The 24,766-nt window shown below is 34.5% G+C and overlaps 1 protein-coding gene across 1 annotated transcript; it reads left to right on the forward strand.

Annotated features, from left to right (window-relative positions):
- Positions 1–499: 499 nt before the first annotated feature.
- LOC113079032 (transcription elongation regulator 1-like protein) lies at positions 500–7,162 on the forward strand. The gene is made up of 4 exons (XM_026251211.1): positions 500–1,034; positions 3,117–3,392; positions 6,071–6,217; positions 6,940–7,162. Exons 2-4 carry the CDS (start codon positions 3,129–3,131, stop codon positions 7,138–7,140), a joined length of 612 nt encoding a protein of 203 aa, XP_026106996.1. The 5' UTR covers positions 500–1,034; positions 3,117–3,128; the 3' UTR covers positions 7,141–7,162.
- Positions 7,163–24,766: the final 17,604 nt, after the last annotated feature.

Consider the following 24,766-nt stretch of genomic DNA (forward strand, 5'->3'; position numbering starts at 1 on the left):
GGCTCCCCATATAGACTAAGATATTTCCTCTGGTACATCTGCTGTAATGATGACAAAGCTACGTGTGTTCAGACTTTTTATGAACAGAAGTAACAATAGGCTAGATTAAAATAAATAATATGATTTCAAAAGTTTAGCATGTTTTTTTCTTCCATTTTAATCAAGTAAAATACTGAAGTTTAATTTTTTTAAATACATTATTATTTTATATTTTAATGTTCAGATTTTTATAATTTTGTATAATTAATTTGAATGTTAAAGCCTCTATACGCCATGCAATTTTCAGATTAAAATAATAAATAAATAAATAAATAAATACCTGGGGTCCCAAAAAGGACACTAGGGTTAAATAAACTATCATGTAGGTTTTAAACAAGGTAAATCGTGTCACTGGTTACAGATTGAAACAGTTGTCACAATATTCTAATCATCTCAGCTCATCAGAGTGCGGTTGTGCGTCTTTGCGCGTCCTGACGCACTTTGTGTTGTGCTGCGCACGGCGCCATCAGATCCGCTCAGAAAGCAAATGCACCCGGTCTGGACTGCCAGCTGGAGGACTTTCAACAGAGCATATCTGTTAGGCTATCTGTTCATCCACGACGATTGTCTACATAGCAAACACAAGTTCTACAAGCATGAATGAGAAATAGAGGATTATAATGTGATTAGGGATGGTTTTGCGTTGCTTTCCGAGTCACCACTGCGGGAGGTTGAAGAATCGTCGGCTTGACAGTGAACAGGTTTCCACGAGATTCCCACGGAGCTCTTGTGAGCGAGATGAACAACCCGCCGGTGTGATCGTGCACATGGAGAGCGCAATCCACGGCGCGTGAACGCACGCACGGAGATCCGTGTATTCTCTGCGCTTTGGGCACCATTCTTACCGGATATTCTTAAAAACCTTCGTCTGCAGATACAGTTTCGTTTTTAATTGACCTGCTTGTATTTTGCATTACTTATTGATTTCCAACGAAACACTAACAAACATAAATTATGTTGAACTAAAGGGATTCTTCAAACCCCTCATAGAGTAGGTGAGTTTGGATCTAATATTTGGTGTATCTTACAAATAAAAACACTCAAAAAAAAAAAAAAATAATAATAATAATAATAACTTTTCCGTTTAAGTTACACAGAAAAGCCCTTAATAAGAGCCTTGCTCCTGTGTAAATGAGCTTTTGGAAAGGGAGCCTGTTTAGATAAATCTATGGGCTTTTTTTTTTCTTTTTCTTTTCTTTTTTTCTTCAGATTCTGATTCTCGTGATAGCAGGTATATGATTATCTGCGTGGAGAAAACAGGCTAATGAAAGAATTGTCTTGTGGTGATGTTTGAGTTCTGGTTATGCATTTAATATAATTTACGCATATACGTTTTTGTGCTTTTGTAATATGTGCTAAAATATCCATCAACTTTCAGAGATTTCTGAACTGTGTAGTTTTTTGTTTTTTAATATTATTAAAAGTTTCATAGGCGCAGTCTTGTTATTTTAGTGAACGAGTCTGAATAACTTTTTCCATTTAAGTTACAAATATATATATATATTTTTTTTTATTTTTTTTTGCGTTGCATCCACCTGTTTTAGCCCATGCGCATGCATGTGCTGCAGAATTTGGGAGGGGAGCCTATATTATGTTTCAGCGGGCGTATTTTTTATACATATTCTGAATTTCAAAGTACCCTAACGTTTACAGTAATATTGTCTGTACCCAATGAACACATTCGCTTACACATAGCTTACTATTACGTTACTTTTTTTTTTTTTTTTTTTGGCCATGCATTTAAATCAGTCATGCATGCATAAACAGTGTTGGGTATAGTTACTTTGGAAAGTAGTTAGTTAGGTTACAACGTTACCATCAATTAAAAGTAATCAGTTATGATACAGCGTTACCTATTCATAAAAGTAACGCGTTAGAGTACTCATGCGTTACCAAAAATTAAAAGAAGTTCGCAGCGGCTCACACATGACAGACACAGCCCCCGGCCCCTTTAAATGCACCTAAAAGTCGTGACTCCCGAAAATGAATAACGTCAGTCATCCGACTAAATTAACACTGGATAACAATAACAGGAAAGACAGTCAGCAATAGGCTATTCCACATGGCGTTTTATTTATTTATTATCACAGAACATATTATTAATCAAAATTCGCACCTACCCAGCCCGGGTAGCCTAGGCTACTGTATATTATGAGCACCACAAGATAACTCCAGATTTTTCTTTAACTTTAAATAATGCAGTTATCAAAGTACAAGTATGCTTACTTGTAAACACAACCTTAAACAGGCTTGCAGATTTAAATCCATTTAGAAATGATGAACAACCAGCCAGCCAACGATCTAACAGAAATTAACAGCTGCCTGTCAAACAAAAATGATAACAAACCGACCGAATTAAATCCTTCACTGCCACACAGGCAAATGACAAATCGCTTAATAGCCGAACTAATTATTATAAAAAGTGTCACTCACAGAGTGTGCATTTTACCGTTATGTTCCTTTCTTTTTCGTTGACAAATTGAAAATAATGTGCGTACTTCCATAACCCAAACGCTGTCCTCTCTGCCATCTTGCCGGGAGTTCGAAAAAAAAGCCACACACACACAGGGTCAGGCGCAGGGCACAGACGTATCACAGCCATTGACTTTACGATCACAGAGCTTCGGCTCCGCTGATACATCCGCAGGTGGCACAGTAGACCTAGGCCTACTGTCTGACAAAAAGTAGGCTGCAGTCGGGATTTTCCTTTCCTTAAAATAACGGATTACTTTTTTAAAAAAATAACGAAGTTACTGATTACTTCCGCACGAAACTAACGCGTTAAGTTACACATTTCAGGAAAAAAGTAATTAGAGTACTCTAACGCGTTACTTTGTAACGCGTTACCCACAACACTGTGCATAAATTACGGAATATGTACAGACAGTGGCCCAGTTTTGTCAATCGGAGACGCGGATACATGTGCGCTATCTATCTATCTATCTATCTATCTATCTATCTATCTATCTATCTATCTATCTATCTATCTATCTATCTATCTATCTATCTATCTATCTTTTTTCCACTCCACAGACAGCTTCTTCACTCTCCATCCATCCTTCTTTTGATCTATATAGGATGCAGCAGGAATGATCCCGGTCCAGCGCGTTAAAGCTCAGCCTCAGCTGTGGCACGTGAGCGCCGAAGCTCCTCCGTGGCTATGGATGGTCCCGACCACCTCCGGAATGTGTAGGGTGGGATCTGTTCCTCCCGTGCTCATCTCCTCTCGCCCTCCTCCGGTGATTCAGACGGTCTCGGGATGGCAGATGTCTTGCGATCCGTTTGTGCCCGTGATGCGCGCTGCCGCCGCGGAACCCGCGACCATCAATCAGTTCAGTCTGCCCAGTGCTCAGGTAACAGGGCTTCACATGCAAATAAAAATCCCCCACTTTCTCCTGAACATTTTATAGAGTTTAAAAAGAGTAATTTCTTACAATTAATGAATGAATTAATGTATGACTCATTACTGAATTATAGCCTACAAGGACCAAGTCTTTCATAAAGGTTTCTTTCTCATCTCCTTGTTGCCACAGTTGCTTTTGGTTTGCTTACTGTGTATATTAAGGCTCTGTTTCTGCAAAGGTACCGAACTGATAAATATATAATAGCAGCTATAATGTATATAATAATACAGATAGCAATATATAGAATATAGACTTAGATGTTCACTCCCAATGTTTTGGGAGATCTTCGTTACTTTTCAAAGACTGATGTCTTCTATTATTTATATGAATGAAGATTTCAGAATTTATGTAGATATTTGATATGGTGTGCATGACAACATGAAAGTCTATGTATAATAAATCACATGCATCCAAAACATTTGCTTCTACCAAATCAAATGGAAAACTCCTAGGGGCCTCCTTTCACTTTTTTTTTTTTTTTTTGGATAAGTTTTTCACTATGAAAGTTTTGTCAAAAAAAAATAAAAATAATACGTTTTGGACTTTTACTAAGGGTTAGGCTTCAGGACATTTCTCTACAGGGTTAAATAATGCAATTAAAATGCATTACAATTGTCCTTAAGGATAAGATTGTGTCCATAATATAGTTTTTGCCTTAAATCTTCCCAGTTGTAAATATGACTTGAGAGGTCGTAAAAGGCAGCATAAATGGTTTTCTTTTTGGCCAAAGGTCAAAGGTCATAACCCAAAAATGTTTTTTTTTTTTTTTTTTTTTAAATCAAAAATATTAGTTTTTGTAGTATTAGCCAGTGATCCTATAGTACTTTGTGTATGATATGCAGCTACCATTTGTGCAGTAAATACAAATATACTGTAAATCACAGAACTAAGATTAGTTCACATCACTAAGTTCAGTTTTAAATCACTAGCACACACACACACACACACACACACACACACACAAAGCTCTTCGTCTGAGCATTTTGACTTGCTGTGATAATGATTTAGCAAAGTGAAGCTGCCTTTCTAATACAATGATTCAAGGTCTTGATTAAATCTTGAAACAATTTTATTTAGAGGACTGGCAGCTGCTAGAATATGCCTAATAATGGGACCAGTAAGGACTGAAATGTGCAGGACAGTATCTGATGTTGATAACATTTTATCAACATCACTTTTGGAGAACTTGCCACTGTTAAAGCAGAAAATCTAAATTCTATGCATTACCTCCCATCAGCTCCGCTGCTTCATCACTAGAGGCACTGTGCTCAAGATGACCCTCACATCTGTGGTTTCTTCCCCCTCACGACTCAAACTCAGCGTGACATTTAATCTGTGTGCCGGGCAGAGGCATGATCACCATTGCTCCACAGCCCTGGCATTGAGAACTTTGTGCTTTCACATCATTAAAGAGCTGTTCAGAGGAGCCAGCAAACATGAACTCAAGTCAAACTGCACTGGAACCAGAGAGAGAGAGAGAGAGAGAGAGAGAGTTAGAGACAGAGACAGTGGGAGGAAAGAGTATATTATTTAAACAGAGACTTTGAGTTGCAGACAGCCTTCAGAAGCCTTTGATTGACTGCTACTGCAGAGAGGCATTGACGCAGAACCGAGCATGATAAAACAGGGTGTTATTCTGAACGTAGAAGAAGCAGATATAGAGCGTAATCAGCAGAGAACTTTCCTAGCTTCAAAGTCAACATGTAATGATGTCCAAAACCCATTTGTCCTTTGTAATATGATGTGTTTTTGAGTGATACTGAACATTATATTAAAGTACTGAAAGGTGGTTTGGATCAGGAATGGGTTTTTAAAAAGGCCAGTTTTGATTTCATATTGACTTGTTGTGTGCTTATAGTAAGTTTAAAGGATAGCCAAAAAAACAACAACAACAACATCCAACAATCAATATAATCTTACACAGCCTTCAGGTCATCATATTTTTACATTTATGACAATAAAAGATGGCTATTGCAGCCCAAATGGTTACACTGGTGATTCAACAAATCCAAACACTGATAGTCTTGCACTATTAAGAATAAAGTTCCTAAACTTTGTGTGTGTGTGTGTGTGAGAGAGAGATGTGAATAACTTTTTAGAACTTAAAAAAAATGTGTTTTTCCACTATAAAGAATAGAAAAAAAAAATAATAATAATTGGATCGAAAAGTCTTCATGGATGTTAAAAGAAGTCAATTTCCCAATCATTCACAGTACAGATCCACTAACAAATGGTTTCTCTGTAGTTATTGAATGAGATACAAAAAAATTACAGACATGACTGTGATTGTTGTCATCATGTAAAACTGTAGTAATTAAACCTTCCCTGTTCCAGAAATATCTGCTGTAATCAGTGTTATGAGGAAAAAACATCTAATGTTTTGTGTTGATAATTGGGAATTTAGCATGTATCCTGTTGCAGATGGTGGAATAGCCGAAGAACAGCATCCGTTTTGCCAAAACAGACTTCCATAACTTTCCCATAAAATCCCTGTAACTAAAATGCTTTCTTGACAGCTTTCCATCCCACCCAGGTCTGATTCAGTTCTTCACTTCTTCTTAATGAAATGGACCTGAAAAGATCTCAGTGGTAATCTCAGAAACATCTCTTCTGCTTGTCTGTCCCAGTGGGAGATGCCGGCCAGGCATCATGTGTTGGGTTTCCAACCTTCTGCAAGTGTGGATCTACTTCCAGTTTTTCCTCAAGTATACCGGACGGTCCTGCCTCCACACTACGGCAAGGGCTGGGTGGAAAAACGTGTGCCTGACTACAAGGTAAAGGAAGCATTCATGGTATTTGATTATTTTCAGTTTTGGGGTGTAAATCTAAAAAAACCTGTAAGGAATGCCATAGTTCATCAAAAAAATAAATAAAATAAAAATAAAATAAATAATAATAATAATAATTATATATATATATATATATATATATATATATATATATATATATATATATATATATATATATATATATATATATATATTAGCCTATTTGTATTAACTTTAAGCAATGTTCTTTTCATGGTAATACAGAATGTCTTCTAATTTTCTCTCGTTACTAAATCAAAGAGTCTCACCCGGATTAATATATATATATATATAAAGTTTCTATTAATATAATATAATATAATATAATATAATATAATATAATATAATATAATATAATATAATATAATATAATATAATATAATATAATATAATATAATATAATATTAATGAATGCAAAGAGGCACATGTATAGGCAACTTTCTTATTTTTTTCAGATTTTTTTTATTTAAAAAAAAAAAAAAATATTTATTTTTTTATGAGATGTGATTAACCAAAGTAGGAATGTTTGCAAAAGCATAATTGCACCTTAATAACTTCCCATTCATTGTAAAAGCAGTTCTGGTGTATACTCATATCCCCTCGTGGCCGTGGGCATGCAAGACCAACTGTTCTGGGGAAATTTTGAGTTTTCATCATCCTGTAATTGATTTCGGTTTTCTCATTTGCAGTTTTATCTAAACAACACTTTAGCTCTTGAGACCACCTGGATCAGTCCAGAGGAAATGGGAATTTTCCAGCGTCAGGAAAAGCCACTGCTGAGGACAAATCAAACGGCGTTGAGCATATGTAGGCCAGCTGCAGCCTCCAGGAATATCCACACTCTACTGCTGACACCCAGGCGCGTTTCAGGTAGGAGGAAGAATTTATGATCCCAGCACCCATTTTCCTACCTTTGTGATTCTGGCTCGCTGTTTAGCTAACATTCATCAGAGGGCTTTATAAAAACCGCATCCTGTTTTCTATTTACTCTCTAGACTCTTTCAGGCTCATCTTCTAGTTTTCCTTTGTAACTTCAATCTTCTTATTTAACTTGATGTAATAATACCAGAGGATTGTCAGCTGAGATTTTACGGAGCAAATACCCGAAGCGAGGCTGTCACTCCCTCTGTCTGTGTGTTTGTGTGTGGGAAGAGAGGCGGTTTGATTTGTGCTTATGAAATGAACCCAAAATGACTTCAAATTTCAGCTCATTTTCAATCATAGTGTGGTTTAATCAACTAGATTGTGCACTGAAGGCTGCTTGAGAAGGCGTAAATGAAGACCCATGATGAGTATGCAGTAAAACTATTTATGCTATTTGATTCTGGTAACCTGACAAATGTATACACACTTTATACTGTATACCATGCTTCTTATGGTCATTCCTGTTTTGCAGTATCTTTTGAACTCTGTACCTTTTTAAATAATGAATCATGCATGTGGTTAAACTGAAGCATTTCTATAAACGAGCATAGCTGTCCCTTTTATCCCTCTTTGCCTGTTATTATGCATTATATATCAATTTTAAGACATTTCCATAGTGCAGACTTTGCAAAACATGCACTTACATGTGATTTAACAAATTTATTTACACAATGACCAGAAAATGAAGAGAATGGAAATATAGAACTAAGATGAATTGTTCAGTGATTGACCAACACAATCTCATGGCAATTTATAGCTATATTAAGTTTTTGGAATCCTTATGAAATCGTACGATTTTATTCATCATTCGTTTTACACCTTATTATTCTATTATTATTTTTATTTAAAAAAATGTAGGGGTGGACCATCATGCTTAAATTTAGCGAGAAAAAAATCATTTACATACTTCACAAAGATAGTGGCTACTGACAAGTAAAGTGCAACAAAAAGTTTATAATGTGATGTATGAAGATGCTTGCATTTGAATTATATTTTGGCCAAAACTGGCGAAAAAATGACAATAATGTACATAATTCACAAAGATTCACAAAGATGGCGGCAAATGACTAGTACAGCAAGACATAAAGTTCAGTTCTGTTGTTTAAAGATACTCGTGTTCACATTAAAAAAGTTTTTTATTGCAAATGCAAGAATTTTGTGTTTGTGACTTTTGTTTTTGCCATTATTGGTGTTAAAACACAAGATGTTCTCGTTAAATCATTGACATCTTTTGGTGACAGTGATGTGTGATTTACAGTAATGTGTTCAGAAGTGGGAAATTTGTCAGCTGTTTATGATCAAAAATAGCGATGATTAATTTGGAAAGGAATAATTCTGTTTAATTAATTACTCAAGCAATCTTTCAGGCAGCAGTAGCAAGGCATTCAAAGCTTTCTCCATGTAACTGCGTAAAATGTTGTTCTTCTAAATTATAACTTTAAGTTTGCTTAGCTATTTTTTTTTTTTGTTTCTATAGATATTAAAGATTGTAAACTTACGGTTACACCTTTTAAAGAAACATCAGCATGCAGAAGTTTGGAAACTCTGCATTCTGAAAATGAGCGAGCTTTAGCACGGGAATACTAGATCAGATCCATTTTGTGGAGACACATTAATGTGGCCTAGTGTGAAACACACACCCAGCGATCCAATTGGTCAAAACGCATGAAGTGACTCCTTAATACATTAAATTTACTCACAGTGGACAAGTTAAATTGAAAACAGACCAGGGATTCAGATGCAGCTGAGCGGTGTATCATATAGCGCTGCATTTAATTCCAAACGCTCTTGCCCTCCAGCAGAGAGCCAGTGTGTTACCCCTGTGCTCGTCCCTGATCATAATTCCTTAGCTGTAGACACTTTCAGGTAGACAGTGATTTATTAGATTGCAGATGCACTCATGTGCCGTTCAAAGATTAGTCCTTGAGAGATGAAAAGTTCACTCCTGTAGAGGGGTTTCTGTCTTTCGGACGGCAAAGTCTATAATGAGAGGAAGTGAATAGAATATCTTAGCAGCACAGATTCTGCACAAGCTCTCTGCTGATAAAGATTTGACCTTTGTGACTACACTTTTACAAGTTTAACACTTGAAGTGTTCTTTGGAATAGATCAAAGGTTTGAAAAGTATTAATAAAGCCATTAGATATTCTGAACAATGTAAATGTTCTGGTACGCTTCAGTTCATCTTGACTTCAGAGCTATAATCAATATCACTTGAGAAGCTCGACTTCTTGTACTTGTAAGCAGGATAAACATACTTAATACTACTTACTGTAAAAGGATTTCTGACAACTTAATGCCCATACAATTATTTAGCAAATTAATATGATAACTGAGTATGTATGTTTGCAGTATACAACTGAGATAAAAGATGACTCTTTTTTATTTTTATGATATATTTCAAATGTATAAATGTTTAATCGTCTGTCCAGACGTGATTTAGTTATGCAGATGGAACAAATAATAATAATAATAATAATAATAATAATAATAATAATAATAATAATAATAATAATAATAATAATAATAATAATAATAAATGTATAATGACTGCAGAAAATATAATTATACAATTGATATGATAAAATATTATAATACATTTTATTGCTTAATTATAAGTATATCGATTTTTGAGATTGCATATTATATCTAAAATAGTATTATGTATATATATATATAATATATAATTTTTTTTTTTTTTTTTTTTTTTTTTTTTTACAATAAATGTATTGAGTTTTCTTTTAGGATAAATGTGATAAATGTTTAAAAAGAGTGTTATATAACCAGAATAAAAACGTAAACAAACATTTTATGAGTGAACATGCAATGATTATAAATTATATATTGAAACTTTATTCATCAGGCCTATTTCAATTTAATATATTTCAATTTAGCTTTTACTTCTGCAGTGATATCTGTTCAGAATCCATTCTAAAGATATGTCATGTTCTGTTTTGTCTTCTGTGAGAAAGTCAGTCACTCAAGGTTGTCACGATGTTCTCTGGCAGACGTGTTATACTGTCTGTGAAAAGAGCTGTCTTATTTTCTCTATCTCTGAGCAGCTTGAGTTTGTCTTGCCATTTGAGACGCAATTCAATTAGCAGTATGTTTTCTTGTGGTTAAAAACGTCAATGTTATCTTTGTGCTGTAAATGTGCCTTTGATGTCTTAACTTGCAGTTTAGGTAAGAACGGTTGAACTATTGAGTTTATGTGAGTGTTTAGTCTACCCAACTGTATCCAATATAGCTCTATTAAAATAAATGAATAAATAAAGTTCATATAGGCAAGCAAAGGCTAGAGTCATGAGTGTCATGGGCAATATACATATATTTTTTTTTAATTAGAAACGTACTGTACTTTAGTACAGTTTATGTCCATTTACAGTATGTGTAGTCATTGCGTGTTTCAAAGGAACAATGTACCAGTGTGAAAATTCCGTTATGTGAGGAATATGCAAAAAAAAAAAAAAAGTTGTTATTCACTGAAAATATCTCAAATCTCATTCTTTATTTTTTGTCTATTTAAAAAATAAAATAGATGGAAATAACAGATGTGGGTGTGGAACTAAAGTCTGCTGCCATCTGTCAAACACTTCTACGGTTTGTGGTTGCATCTGTATGCTTCATAACCCCAAAATCATATCTCTATACCCCGTAAACCAAAAAGCAGCAGAAGCCTGTTTCTGTGGCTAAATATTTTTGAAAATGATTTGTTTCTCATGCATATATTGATGCAAATCAGTTTGTTGTGACTGATGTTTTTGTGATTTATCCTGAGAATCTTATTTAGAGCTGTGTCTACTGTGTCTACTAAAAATTGAGGTAAATTTAAAGTGAGGTTTAAGATTAATGTTACATTCTTGCATGCTGTGAAGGTCATGAATGAGGAAACAATTTTATATTTTAAACTTGTAATTAATGGAATGGAAATATTTCTGGAAGCCCATAAACTATTATTGTACAAGCAGGAATAGGTTATGAGTTTAACATGCAGTGTGATTGAAATGTATGGAAGCCTGTTTCCACCACAGAATGAAAAAAAGAAGGTTACTGCCACATTTATCTCACAATTATTATTTTCTTTCTCACAATACTGAGTTTACATTTTATGGAAGAGGAATAGGTCCAAATAATAAAAAAATCTCTAGAGTAAAGTCATTATAATGCTAGATTAAACTTGTGAAATTTCGAGAAAAAAGTCCAAATAAAATGCTGGGAATAAACACATTAAAATATGAGAGAGAAAAAAAAAATGTTTTCGAGAAGACACTACAAGAAAAAAGTTGTGTTATCGAGAAAAATCTTTCAATTAAAAAAAAAAAAAAAAAAAAAGTCTAAATAAAATCTTGAGAATAAACTCATTAAATTACGAGAATCTACTTATTGTAAGTAGCATCCAATGTGGTATGTGATGAAAAGAGGAAGAAGAGTGAGTTTGGCTAAAGTCAGAATCGATCTTTTGTCGAGTGCATCACATACTTCATCCACGAGCATTACGCTCTACGACCTGCACCACTACAGATGCTATCAAACACTGTCCAACCAGATCAAATGAACATGACACAGATGTGTTTATTCTCAGCATTTTATTTTGACTTTTTATTTCTCGTAATGTAAAAAAATAAATTCTCGAAACACAATGACTTTTTTTCTCGCAATTTAATGGGTTTATTATCAACATTTCATTTAATTTTTTTTTTCAATATTTTGAATATTTGAATATTTTTGAAATGTAATAATATATAATGACATAACATTATATATTAAAATGAATTTAATCTTGAGATGGGTTTTTTATTATTATTATTTTTTTTTTATTGCTTGGCCCAAATCCTCTTCCAAAACATCTAACAATTATGACTTTTTTATATGTTGTTATATTTTATTTTATTATTTATTATTATTTTTTATTATTTTTCACACAGAATCGAACATATATTTGTGATAAAAAGAGTCTCACAATTAAAAAAAATAAATAAAAAATAAGTCAAAATTTGTTGTACTTAGGACTTTTTATGTCACAATTCTGACTTCTTTTCTTGCATTCCGAGTTATATCTCACCATACTGACATTTTACATCTCAGAATCATGACTTTTTTTCTCAGAATTCTTTTAAAATGTCTTTCTATATAGTTTATATCTTGCAATTCTGAATTTATATATAGACATGAACAGAATTTAAATTTTTCTGAGAAAAAACGTAATTACCTTATGTGTGTTTATTTAAATGGAATGTGCATCATTTTTTACTTTATTGATACAAACAGTAATTTGCACATATTTTACTAGCTGGCTTATTCACTCAAATGACCCCACCCAACCCCACCCCTAAACCTACCTCTCACAGAAATCATGCAAAATTATGATTTATAGAGCATATACATTTAATGAGCACGTGTGTTCTCTGGGATCGAACCCATGATCACATTATTACTAGGGCTGTCAAATGATTAACATTTTTAATCAAATTAATCAGAATTTTCAGTGGATTAATCAGGATTAATCACTATTTGCAATTACACCTGAATCCTAACCATTTTTTTCTGAAATGCATACCAAAAGATTAATAACAGGACACAGATACATAATTTGCATGTATTGATTCATCAATGTGGTTCTTTTTTTCTGAATTTCAAAAGTTTAACATTTACTTAGATCAAATTTACCTGAGCACTATATCAAACCATGCCATTTAACTACAGATAGTGTAAGAGTTTTAGGTGAACCAGTGGTTAAATATAGCCACATATCTATGAAATTATGCATAGAGAAACTCGAAGGAATGAACTCAGAAACACAAACATGCGCCACCATCACATAAGCAGCACTCTGGGCACTCTTGTTTTTGGGAGGTGATCATTTGCTCTGCCACAATACTTTAGGATCGATATTTTCACGTTCTGAAGGCTTCAAGTGCCAGTAAAACCAAGTAAAAATGCATATGCTTTCCCAAACAGCTGTAATTTTCGCTGCATTGCATGTAGGCGTTCTGCGCATGCGCAGTGTGAAACACAGGACGCTATAACAGGAAGAAGCTCCAGCGTATCAACTACCAAAGTCGTCTCTGTTTATCGAGCTTGGCATGAAGTATTTGAGAGTAACTGGGGTAAAACCTTAAGCTTCTTTGGTGTTTTCGTTGCGGCGCTCGCCGCTAATTTTTACTATCTTGAGAAATACAGAGATCGACGAGACTTTCCTGACCTGAATAATTTGTCACACTGCTCATGCATGAAATGCGTTAAAAAATTTGACGTAATTAACAACAAACAACTAATTAACGTCATTAACGCGCTATTTTTGACAGCCCTAATTATTACATATAGTCATATAACACAACATACTCTACCAACTGAGCTACACAAAACCGGAATTATAACGCAAATAAAAGAGTACAAAACATTAATATGAAAATGTCCTATTGCAGATAGGGGCAAAATTGTAGTATATGCTCTGATGTGTTGTATTTCAGGGATTTGGACAAACGATCTACGAGCATATTGGTTAAAGGACAGGTTGTATTAGCCATTCAAAACTGTCCTTAAATATGCAAAACGTTCCTTTTATAACTCTTTTGGGGCATAAAATAAGCATTCAACCCTTCTGTTGCCTGTCAGTTTTTCTAGGCCACAGGCAAATTGCCTGAGAATTAAAAAGTTTATCTTTGATCTGGAGAAGTACAAAATCTACTTGATCTTTGTCTTCACCTTTGATGAGCTTAGCTCGGTAAAAGCTGAATGGATCAAACCATTTTTTCGAACACACTTCGGCATCAGTTATAAAGCGATAGTTTTTCAGTTATTCACCCTCAGCACAACAAACCTTTGGGGAAAATCTGAGCTTCAGAAGTTAGATGTCTGTGTCCAGGAATCAGCTGTGGAATTGAATTAAGAGTTGTTCTTACAAAGTCATCCTCACGGGCTGGAGCTGTTGATGAGCGTTAGCCGAGGCAGTAATTGTTGCCAGGGGGTGTGCGGCACTCTCACAATCGAACTCTGTGAGGAAGTCCAATTTGTGTCTTCGTAGTCACACTTCCTTACCGCAGGGAGAAGGAAGTTCTCGATGTCTGCAAACACATCCGCACAGGTCAGCAGCAGTTTAAGAGCTTTTCCCTCAGGTAACAGATTACTTTATTAGGGGCACTAAATATTCTCAAGATAAACTGATGCAGCACTCATAGCATTTGCCTTTCTAAAAAAGGACTGTTTTTTTTTTTCTGTGATAGTGCTGATGTCTGTCATAATGTGGTGTTTTCCTCAACTTTTTCGATTTTAATAAGCCTGCATCTACAGTCTTAGCCTCACATGTCACGCCTACAGTTCTTTAACAGATCTTCTGTTGCATGCTGCACACAAAACTGCCAAATATGATATAATCGGAAGTTACTATTCGCTGTCTGGTACTGGGTGGATACGAGCGCTCTGAAGAAGAACTAATCACTAGATTTACAAGTTTCAGTGGTTAGTGGCATCACATTTGGCAAAGATATAATTTTTTTAAAGATACTTAGCTGCAAGTATACATAAATATTCACAAGCAGAAGTGTATGTTCTGGTATTACTGTTCAGAAATAATAATTCTGAACTTGCTCATTAAGACTGTAAGACAGTTCATACACACACACACACACACACACACACACACACACACACACACACATATATATATAGATAGATAGATAGATAGATAGATAGATAGATAGATAGATAGATAGATAGATAGATAGATAGATAGATATTTTGTTCTCGTCTGAAAGAGACAGTTGGTGGATTTTTAGCTGAGAGAGACAACTGTAAGATGTCTCACCTGAAAATTCATCGGAAAGAGATAAATTGTAGATTTTTCAACTCAAATTTCATTTGAAGATGGCAGATTTTGCACCTGGAAATTTACTTGAAAGATATAATTGGCTTATATTTTTCACCTGAAAGTGCAGATGAAAGAGACACTTATCTATGGAGACTTACACTTTCCTGTAGCTCAAAGTGTAGAGCATATGGTCTTAGCCATATATTAAGGTCATAGGTTCAATTCCCTGAGGATGCATTAACTTTATTGATTTTTTTTTTTTTTTTTTTTTTGCCTTGGTTAAAAACAAAATAAGTCACATTTGGATAAAAGCATCTGCCAAATGTTTAAATATAGAAGATGACACTTTACTCTTTAACATCTCTTGTGGCAACAGTAAGAATGACATGTTTTTGTTATGAACTTCAATGTGCTAAAACACAATGCAACATGAACCTGCTGTTGCTATAGTAACGAACACAACTTTAAAGCGCTTCTGATCGAAAAATTAACCGTGCGCCACTTTGTGTTGGGTATATCTCAGCATATTTTGTCTACATTAAATAAATAAATATAGGCTATTAAATCACTGTTGACCCCCACCTCCCAGCACACTAAACATTTTATTTATATTAATTAACAATTGTCTATTGTGTAATATATACTGTCTAACAACAAGGCATACAGAAAACTAGTCTAAAATCTTTTAGAACTGCTTGGATTCAACTCACTTTATTTTCCTCATTGTTTGAAATAAAATTATATATAATTTGTTTGTAATTTTTATTAGTCATGAAGGATAGGCTGATACTGATATGTGTGTTACGAGCTTAAGAGTATTTATGTGTGAGTGTGTGTGTGTGGTTTCCTACAAAGAAATGTAGAAATAATACGATTAACAATTAAAATGATTAACAATAAATGTAAACATATGTACAAAGACGCACATTACAAATACATTATTGAAGTGCGTCCTAGATAAACACAATATAATCCTCGCTTATTAACTCTCAATCATGTACTTCAAAGATGCACAAATAAAGATATACTGTAGGTGCACAGAGAATACTATACAGTGATGTCAACATTGTCTTTTTAATAAGCAATAAGTTTAGTATCACACCGAACACTATTGCGGTAGTGAGTCATCTAGCAGTAACAATGTAATGATAACAGATAATTATCATATTAAGCAAAGTACAAGCAAAATAATTATATTCAAGCATTTAACATTTATAAGTTAATTGTCATTACTGAACAATACTGCACAAATTGTAGCGATCAAAAATAAGTATGTGTACAGTATGTGTACAGCAAGTGTGAGTGTAAGTATATAACATCCCATCAGTTATATTCAGTTCTATACTGCCAACTGTGAGTTACTTGTGTTATGCCGGGAAGATTCAAGATAACATTAAGGCCTGCTCAAGAGAAATCAACTTTCATCATGTGGAGATCATGAGAAAATTAAATTGTGGTTTACGAGAAAACAAGAAAGAAAAATCATAATCATCTATGGCCTTTTAGGACTTCCATACAAATGTAATTGGAGGGAAACTTATTGACTTGTATGTCATATAAATTATACCTTTTTATTATATTCTTTTTTTTTTCTTTCAATAATGCAAGACCAAATTAAAATGCATTTAGATCTGAGTATGTTTGGAAAATGACTGGTGAAGCTGCAAGCCTGAAACTCTAACATACAATCGTGGCATAATGAAACCAGAGCAAATCAATATCTGAAGCAAATAACTTCCTGAGATTCCGACATTCTTCATCTACTCAACACAGAATCTGCCGCCAGCCGTGCATTCTGGGTCCAGTATTAATAATCTGTGTTCTACAGTGTTTACATCTAACCAAAGGAAACAAGAAATATGTTCAGCACAAAATAGAAGGTGTAATAGCTCAAATGTATATTTCCATCTTCAGTGCAGTTTCAACCCTCGGGGCCATTAAACTCCATCTTCTGAAGGTATACATCTCTGTTCTATGGTAAGCTACGTATCGATCCATAATACCACTCCTGCTCGTTTTCATGTACCAATAAACCAATAGTTTATGCTGATTTATCTGTTGAAAATGATTGGTTCCAGTATCCTATAAAAATAATAATAATAAAAAATATATAAAAAATCAAATCAAATTATGAAACTTAAGAATTAGTAATGATGTGAGTTTTGTAACAGTTCATGAATTTAAAATTGGAGATGGAAAAAATGCCTCCAAATAACGGTGATTTAGCCAACCGAAATAGTTCAGGCTTTATTTTAGCTCGCTCACAGTCATTCATTTATCATCTAATGGTTGGAAGCATTGCAAATGCTTCCTGAGGGCTTTCCTGAGAAGGACTCATCTGTTGTGTGCATTTTCAGGATCTACAGTGTGGTTTCTAGGCCAAAAAGTCATTTTTTACTTTAAACTCACCATTCCTCTGCTTTGCAGACCTGCTTCTGAAATCTAATTTTTCATCTTCACAAATTTTAGCCTGGTCTTATTGACAGGAACCTAATGGAACGTGAGAAAAGTCACTCTGGTTGCCTTGTCAAGAAATACGTGGCTTCTGGAAAATAGAGTTTAAAAGTTGAGTAGGCGATTTAGAAGTGTGCACTGAAGCATTTTGGCCCCACCTTGAATGGATCACGTCGAAAGTCTCATGGGAAATTTAATGAGGGTTTAAACACCTTTCACGTGGGAACAATGCATTTATTTTGTGCCACAGTGAGATTCATAACCAAGACTTAAAATTTGAGGAATACTTTGATTTCATTCAAGATAAAGGGATGAAATCAATAACATGCCATCCAATGGCTAGCACATCAAAATGTATACAAACATAAAATAAACTGTTTACTTTAGTTGTGCCAGAAGAATCCACCGCAGTGCAACAGTCACATGCTCCTTCGCATATGACTCCAGCTAGTTCAAACAAAATACTTCTGAAATAAGAAACATCGATTTGTCTGGCACACTTTCACTGCAGACTACGTGTGAATACTTATTATACACTGTGAAACTCCACAACTTTATTGGTGTATTCCAGGATGTGAATGAAATAATGACTGTGAATGGAAAGAATATCTTCAAAAGTGTTTTTGCCATTTTCAAGGGCAACAATCTGTTGAGTGGTGTCTTAGCAACGCATATTGACAAACCATATTCCAGATCAACCAAACCCATAGGAATGTATTAAAGGTCCAATGACATGAAAATTTCACTTTCTGAGGTTTTTTAACATTAATATGAGTTCCCGCTAGCCTGATATATGGTCCCCAAGTTTCTAGAGATTTGAATCGGTGTAAATTGAGATTTTTCTATCTTTCTCTGCCTTTGAGAAAATGGAAGCTCAATCAGGCTGATCTTGAATCTCCTCGTTGTGACGTTGCAACGAGAATTGTTACCTCCCCTTTCTCTGCTTTGCCCGCCCAAATATTTACATATAATTCAGCACAGGCGTTTCAAACAGACTTTAATGATATGGATTCGAACAGCACCGGCACAAACAGTGAGTAACAGTGTTCATTAATGCCTGATCTGTGATCAGTGATTTATGATGTGTAGCTAATCATTCAAGTTCACACAGACTTTCTTTCTAAATCGTTTAATACTGTTTATGCATCAGTGAATCAAGCCAGTGATTAACGATCAACTTCACGTTGTTTCTCTTAGTAGCATGAAACAAAGTCTGTTATTTAAATTTTGATTTAACTACAGAGAGCGATCAAAGAAAGCTCACTTTTTTTCCGGAGCTGTTACACATCACGAGTATATCTGCACACTTGCCCAAACTGCCCTTACAATGAATGACGCTGTTATGCTGCACAACAAAGCTCTTACTGCATTCATGTGTTTGCTGTTAGCTGTGGTGAAAGCATTTTGTGCGAAAACGTGTTGCATATATGAAAATATGTCATATTCTAGTACATATATATATATATATGTAACGTTATATTTGAGAGGGGATCCACATGAACACATTTCGAATGCAACGATGTCAGCCAATCACAACAGTTGTGGTTTACTCGGAGTCTCACAGCAGACACGCCCCTTCAAACAGAGCATTCAAGCCAGAGGGCTAATATCAGGATCTAAAAATGCTTTTTATTTCTAAATTTTAAATGTAAAAATCATACTAACAATATAAGTACACCTAAGAGAACATTAAAAAGCATTTAAAGATAAAGAAATGATCCATGTCATGGGACCTTTAATAATTTTTCCATTTTATTATTCATTAGAAATAATGGAGGTCTTTATGATGTTTAATTTAAGTATCTGAACAGATGTTTCCCTTAAAATTACTTGGAAGTAAAATTAGACACAGATGGGACAATTGTTGATATACAGTACAGACCAAAGTTGGACACACCTTCTCATTCAAAGAGTTTTCTTTATTTTCACGACTATGAAAATTGTAGAGTCACACTGAAGGCATCAAGGGCTATTTGACCAAGAAGGAAAGTGATGGGGTGCTGCGCCAGATGACCTGGCCTCCACAGTCACCAGACCTGAACCCAATAGAGATGGTTTAGGGGTGAGCTGGACCGCAGACAGAAGGCAAAAGGGCCAACAAGTGCTAAGCATCTCTCGGGAACTCCTTCAAGACTGTTGGAAGCATTGTTGGAAGTCACCTGAACCATTTCAGGTGACTACCTCTTGAAGCTCATCAAGAGAATGCCAAGAGTGTGCAAAGCAGTAGTCAAAGCAAAAGGTGGCTACTTTGAAGAACCTACAATATGACATATTTTCAGTTGTTTCACACTTTTTTTGTTATGTATATAATTCCATATATAATTCCACATGTGTTATATCATAGTTTTGATGCCTTCAATGTGATTCTACAATTTTCATAGTCATGAAAATAAAGAAAACTCTTTGAATGAGAAGGTGTGTCCAAACTTTTGGTCTGTACTGTATATGAAATAATTTAATGGTAAATGGTTGAGTTTTGAGTGGACATTTTTGACCCTAATGTGAGAGATGTTATTGCATGGCTTTTATGTGAGATTAATTTGAGATGGAGACATGTTGACAGAAACACATTGAGCATTTCCAGTGAGCTTGGGTTGAGAATCCAACCTGTTTTATGGTCAGTACATTTCAAAACACAGTTTCTTATGGCCTGAAATTGATATGCCACAAGTCACTATTTGCATGCATAATATGAACAAAATCCATGCAATAGCTTTCATTGGTTGGCAATATGTATGCAGAGCATGCAGCGATACTTCTGCCCTCCATTAAGACAAATCAGCCAACCGACACAATTTCAAATCAATACATATTGGCACCTGTTCGTATTGCAGCAATGCATTTTCCCTCAGCCAAGACCCTTAAACCTGCCTTAATCCTGTACCTAATTTGGTATTCCTGGTCAAAAATGACCGGCCTACTAAAAAATTGCTTGTAAATATTGAATCTCAAATCTTGAATTCAATCTTTCTGTCAACTTGGTTTCTTTAAATTAGCACAGGTTTTGTATTATTATTATTATTTTGTTGGAATTATCTGAAAAAAAGCATAATTTGTGAATAAACTTGGCCATGTTGGTTCATAAGTTAATAAAGTAAATAAACCTATGAATCAATGCAAAAGCAGAAATATGGCGATTTTATGGTGATTTTGGATCCATACGGGTTCAGATATGTCAGTTAAGAGTGAGTAAATGACAGATTTGCATGTTTGGGTGAACTATTCCTTTAAGTAAGTAAATAGTGTGCTTTTTGATTTCATGTTGACATCAAAACCATGTTTACTAAAATTGTTGTGCTTCCACCAGACTTCTTACTCAACTAACTATACAAATGACTGTTGAAAGCCCCATGTTTACCGTCGATCCACTTTTACACTGAAAAGAGGTGCTCAGCGTTATCATCTGGCCTTTGTGCTGCAGGAGGAGTCCAGGGAGACAGGTAGCATAATTCAGCAAAATAAGATGATTTTATGGAGAGTGTATGACGTATGTGCTTTGTTAACCAGGTAAACGAGGGAACAGTTGGGAGGACAGCATAGTGAGAGAGAGACAGATACTCCAACACTGAGCCTCTTTGTGAATCAAGATGATGGCAGTGTAGTCTGAAGCACACATAAGTGGCCGAAAGTCTCATAAGTGCACTCACTCGCCATTTCTGCTCCGCAGCAGGACGGACAGCTCTAGAGCACTGTGGGCTCCCCCTACATTTACCCTCGTCTTGGCCTGAATCTTTCTGCTCAATTTCTCTGAAACAAGACCCCCTGAGAGAGATTTGAGAGATAGAAATTGCTAGAAACATATCACACTCAGACATGAACACACACACACACACACACACACCACACGCACACACACACCTACACACACACACACACACACACAAGCAATTTTAGCCCTGTGGACTTTTAGATAATAACATCTTAAAAGTTTGTCGTTTTTTCTTAAAACACTTTTTAAACTCTCTAGTTTACTCTGTTGGTCTTTGTTAGTAGACACATTAAACTATAGTATATACAGTACATCTATAACAGTAAAATTCTGTATTTTTTTATTGATACAGTGTCATCACAGTGTTATGATTATTAATATTTATTTTAGTATTTATTAATATTCTGAATTAGCTTATATTTTTATATTTCATTTAATTTTAATCAATCTGTCTGTCTGTCTGTCCGTCCATCTTTCAATAATAATAATTATTAATTTCAGTGATTTTAGTACTACAACTTCAACTTTTGCCAAGGCAGCATTTCAACAAGTTTTTCATTAAATATTTATATTTGATTATATTTCAGGTTTATTTCAATTTACAGAAACACTTTTTAATATGCAGTATATGCAGTATATATATATATATATGGCGATGAATTATATATATGGTATATATTACCTCTGTCAAAGTGTCTGGAAACTAAATCTTAGATCTCATATATAATATAATAAAATTTGAAAACAAGGTAAAGTTTACATTTTATTTTTAATGTGGCCAAAAATTTTGTAATTCTTGGATAACTCGTACTGTGGCTTGAAGGATCACTATATATATATATATATATATATATATATATATATATATATATATATATATACTGTATATTATCATAGGGAGATGTCAAAACTATCATTGGCTGTGGTTTCAAACATAAGAATAAATAGTAGGATTTATTTTAGGCAGGTTTGAGGACACTTAAAGGAGCACAGCAATAATTGCTCCCCTGGAGACTGGAAAAAAAATGGCCTCATTCCTGCAGCCTTTGGCCACCGCAGTATTTATGGTGTTAAACCTGTCAAGAGGCAGCATCCAGAACCAAAATAAAGCCAAGGAAAGTTTATTTACAGTATATAGCTAATTTCATATACACAATGGTAATTAAAAGTGCTTTACATAAAAGAAAGTAAAAATAATAATGAAGAAAAATAAAACAAGCAATTTAAAAACTTTTGAAAAAGATTTTTAAAAAAGACTTATTTAAAATGATTTTAATACATTTTTAAAATATAAAATGATTTGACATAAAATACAGTGAATACGTAAAATACAGTGCAATCAGTTCGGACATCGAGCAGTGCTCATTCAATAAATGCACAGCTAAACAGATGAGTTTTGAATCTAGATTTATATAATAAAGATAAAGAAAAGATGTTTATATATTATGAGTGCTGTTTCTGAAAACCATGTTACTTTTGAGGATTTACCTCTGTTTAAGTCACATGGCATGCTGGGCTGGCTTTCAAGGGAAGGTGGATGTATAATTCAAGGTTTCTAGGTCCATGGAGAGTGTCTCTTGATGAACGATGCATTGTTTATGTGATCTGTGAACATGCCACTTCATCTCCAGCGGCTAGGTGTTTAAGTGAAGTTATTAGATCCACATTTATCATTATCAAGCTGAAAGGTTATTAGAGTTAATCTTGCAGTCACATACCCTTTGCTTGGGCTGTCAGATGACAGAGTATTCCTCCCTGCAACCCTCAGATGTTTTTCCGCATTCTTAAGCGTTCTCGCAGTATGGGAGAGCCGATTTGCTGGAGCTGTTCCATATGATATATTCCCGGTGGCCTGATTTTCAGTGGTGTACATGTGCATGCTAACTGCTCTGGTTGGCTCTGATCCGCCCACTCAGTACTCAGTACCATTAGATAAAGTGTTTCAGCTGCCTCAGCGTGGAAGAAACACCATGCCTGCTCACTCCAAAGATCTCTTCAAGGTTTTGTTTATATCATTTCCCTCGCCTCAGCGAAGGAGCACGGGCGCTGTAAACGGTGGAGATGAGACATGCACATGTGTGTAAGCTCACCCAGATGACTCATAATAGATCATCATCATAGTTTTGACTACACCGTGAAAGGTTTGGTGCATATATTTATAAATTAAAAAACATTTTTACTTCTGGCCTTCACAGAACTATGCACTGAAATAGTAGAAACAAACTTTGAATGAAATGATATGGAAATTAGGACATAAGGATTTGACAGAGCTTGCTGTAAACTTTGTAATTTGTGGGTTTAATTCCCAGGAAGTGCATATATTGATAAAACGTATAGCCTGAATGCCATGCAACTTCTTCCACCTTGTGCATTTTCTACAAAAAGGATCCGTCAAATGCATGAATGCATAAAATTGATTTTGCTTGCCTGGTGTTCATTACACAACTCAGTTACATACCAAATCTCTTTCAATGTGCAGTTTTGGAGTTGTTCATGCACTCACATATCGAAGATATTGGTGTATCTGAGGGATTGTGTGTTCATGTTATGTTTTTAGGCAGATTATAGATGGTGATAAAAGTGATCAGAAAATGATTAAAGTGATAAAAAAATTATTTAAAAACACTCCAGTGATACATAACATTAACATCTCAAAAACATTGTGCATTTAAATTCAGCGTTAAACGGAAGTTATGATCAGTGGTGTAATGGTGCCTTGAGAGTTGGGTATTCTCTTAATTTATGTCGCTAATATTTTTTAAGCAGCACTTATGAATATCCGTTGTTATAAACAGTGACATATAAAACTAGTCTTGGCATATTTATTTCACCCAAAATGAGCCAATAGTATTTGCACACTGTCACTTAACTTTTGCTGTTTGACTTCATGGAGCAAGGGATCGTTCTGAAATAAATATTACACTCTCAGAACAAAAGGGACCAAAAGCTGTCACTGGGGCTGTACCTTTTCAATATATATATATATATATATATATATATATATATATATATATATATATATATATATATATATATATATAAATCTATTTTACGTACTAATATTTACTTGTTACTTAGCCTTTTGAAAAGCCCCAGTGACAGCTTCTGTACCTTTTTTTCTGAGAGTCTAGCCATGGAAGAGGAGCAGATTTTGCAATAAATAATTCAATTAAAATAAAATAAAATAAATACAATACTGACTGCAACAATTACCATTTTTTCAGAACCTCTTTAAATTGCATGCTATTTTGTTTAGCTGACTGTATACAAATGTGGGAGAATCATGACCTCTATTCAAATTATTATTATTATTATTTTAAATAAAAATTAAATAAATTTGAATAAAATTAAATAAAATTAAATAAAAATTGTGATTCCAGAATTGTAAAGCTCTACTCCTGTGTGTGACTGACTGTTTCTCCCATGGAATACAGTCAGTTTCTAGCCCTGGCATTGGGTTGTAGCCATCATTTTAGAATTGAGGTGGACATAAATGTCAAATATAATAATAATCAAATATAATTAATATAATAGATATAATTCCTTTTATCTATATTTAGGGATTTCCTGGTAGAAGTTACAGAATTACTTTTTACGAGTCCGTTTTGGACTTTTCTGTGTG

This window comes from Carassius auratus, unplaced genomic scaffold (genome assembly GCF_003368295.1).
Source record: "Carassius auratus strain Wakin unplaced genomic scaffold, ASM336829v1 scaf_tig00027047, whole genome shotgun sequence".
NCBI lineage: Eukaryota > Metazoa > Chordata > Actinopteri > Cypriniformes > Cyprinidae > Carassius > Carassius auratus.

What these genes read in the sequence shown, in the direction of transcription:
- LOC113079032 (XM_026251211.1), top strand. Translation starts at nt 3,129, where the DNA reads ATGATCCCGGTCCAGCGCGTTAAAGCTCAGCCTCAGCTGTGGCACGTG. An exon ending in TCAGTCTGCCCAGTGCTCAG is followed by an intron (nt 3,393 to 6,070) that starts GTAACAGGGCTT and finishes TGTCTGTCCCAG; the next exon opens with TGGGAGATGCCGGCCAGGCA. An exon ending in AACGTGTGCCTGACTACAAG is followed by an intron (nt 6,218 to 6,939) that starts GTAAAGGAAGCA and finishes TCTCATTTGCAG; the next exon opens with TTTTATCTAAACAACACTTT.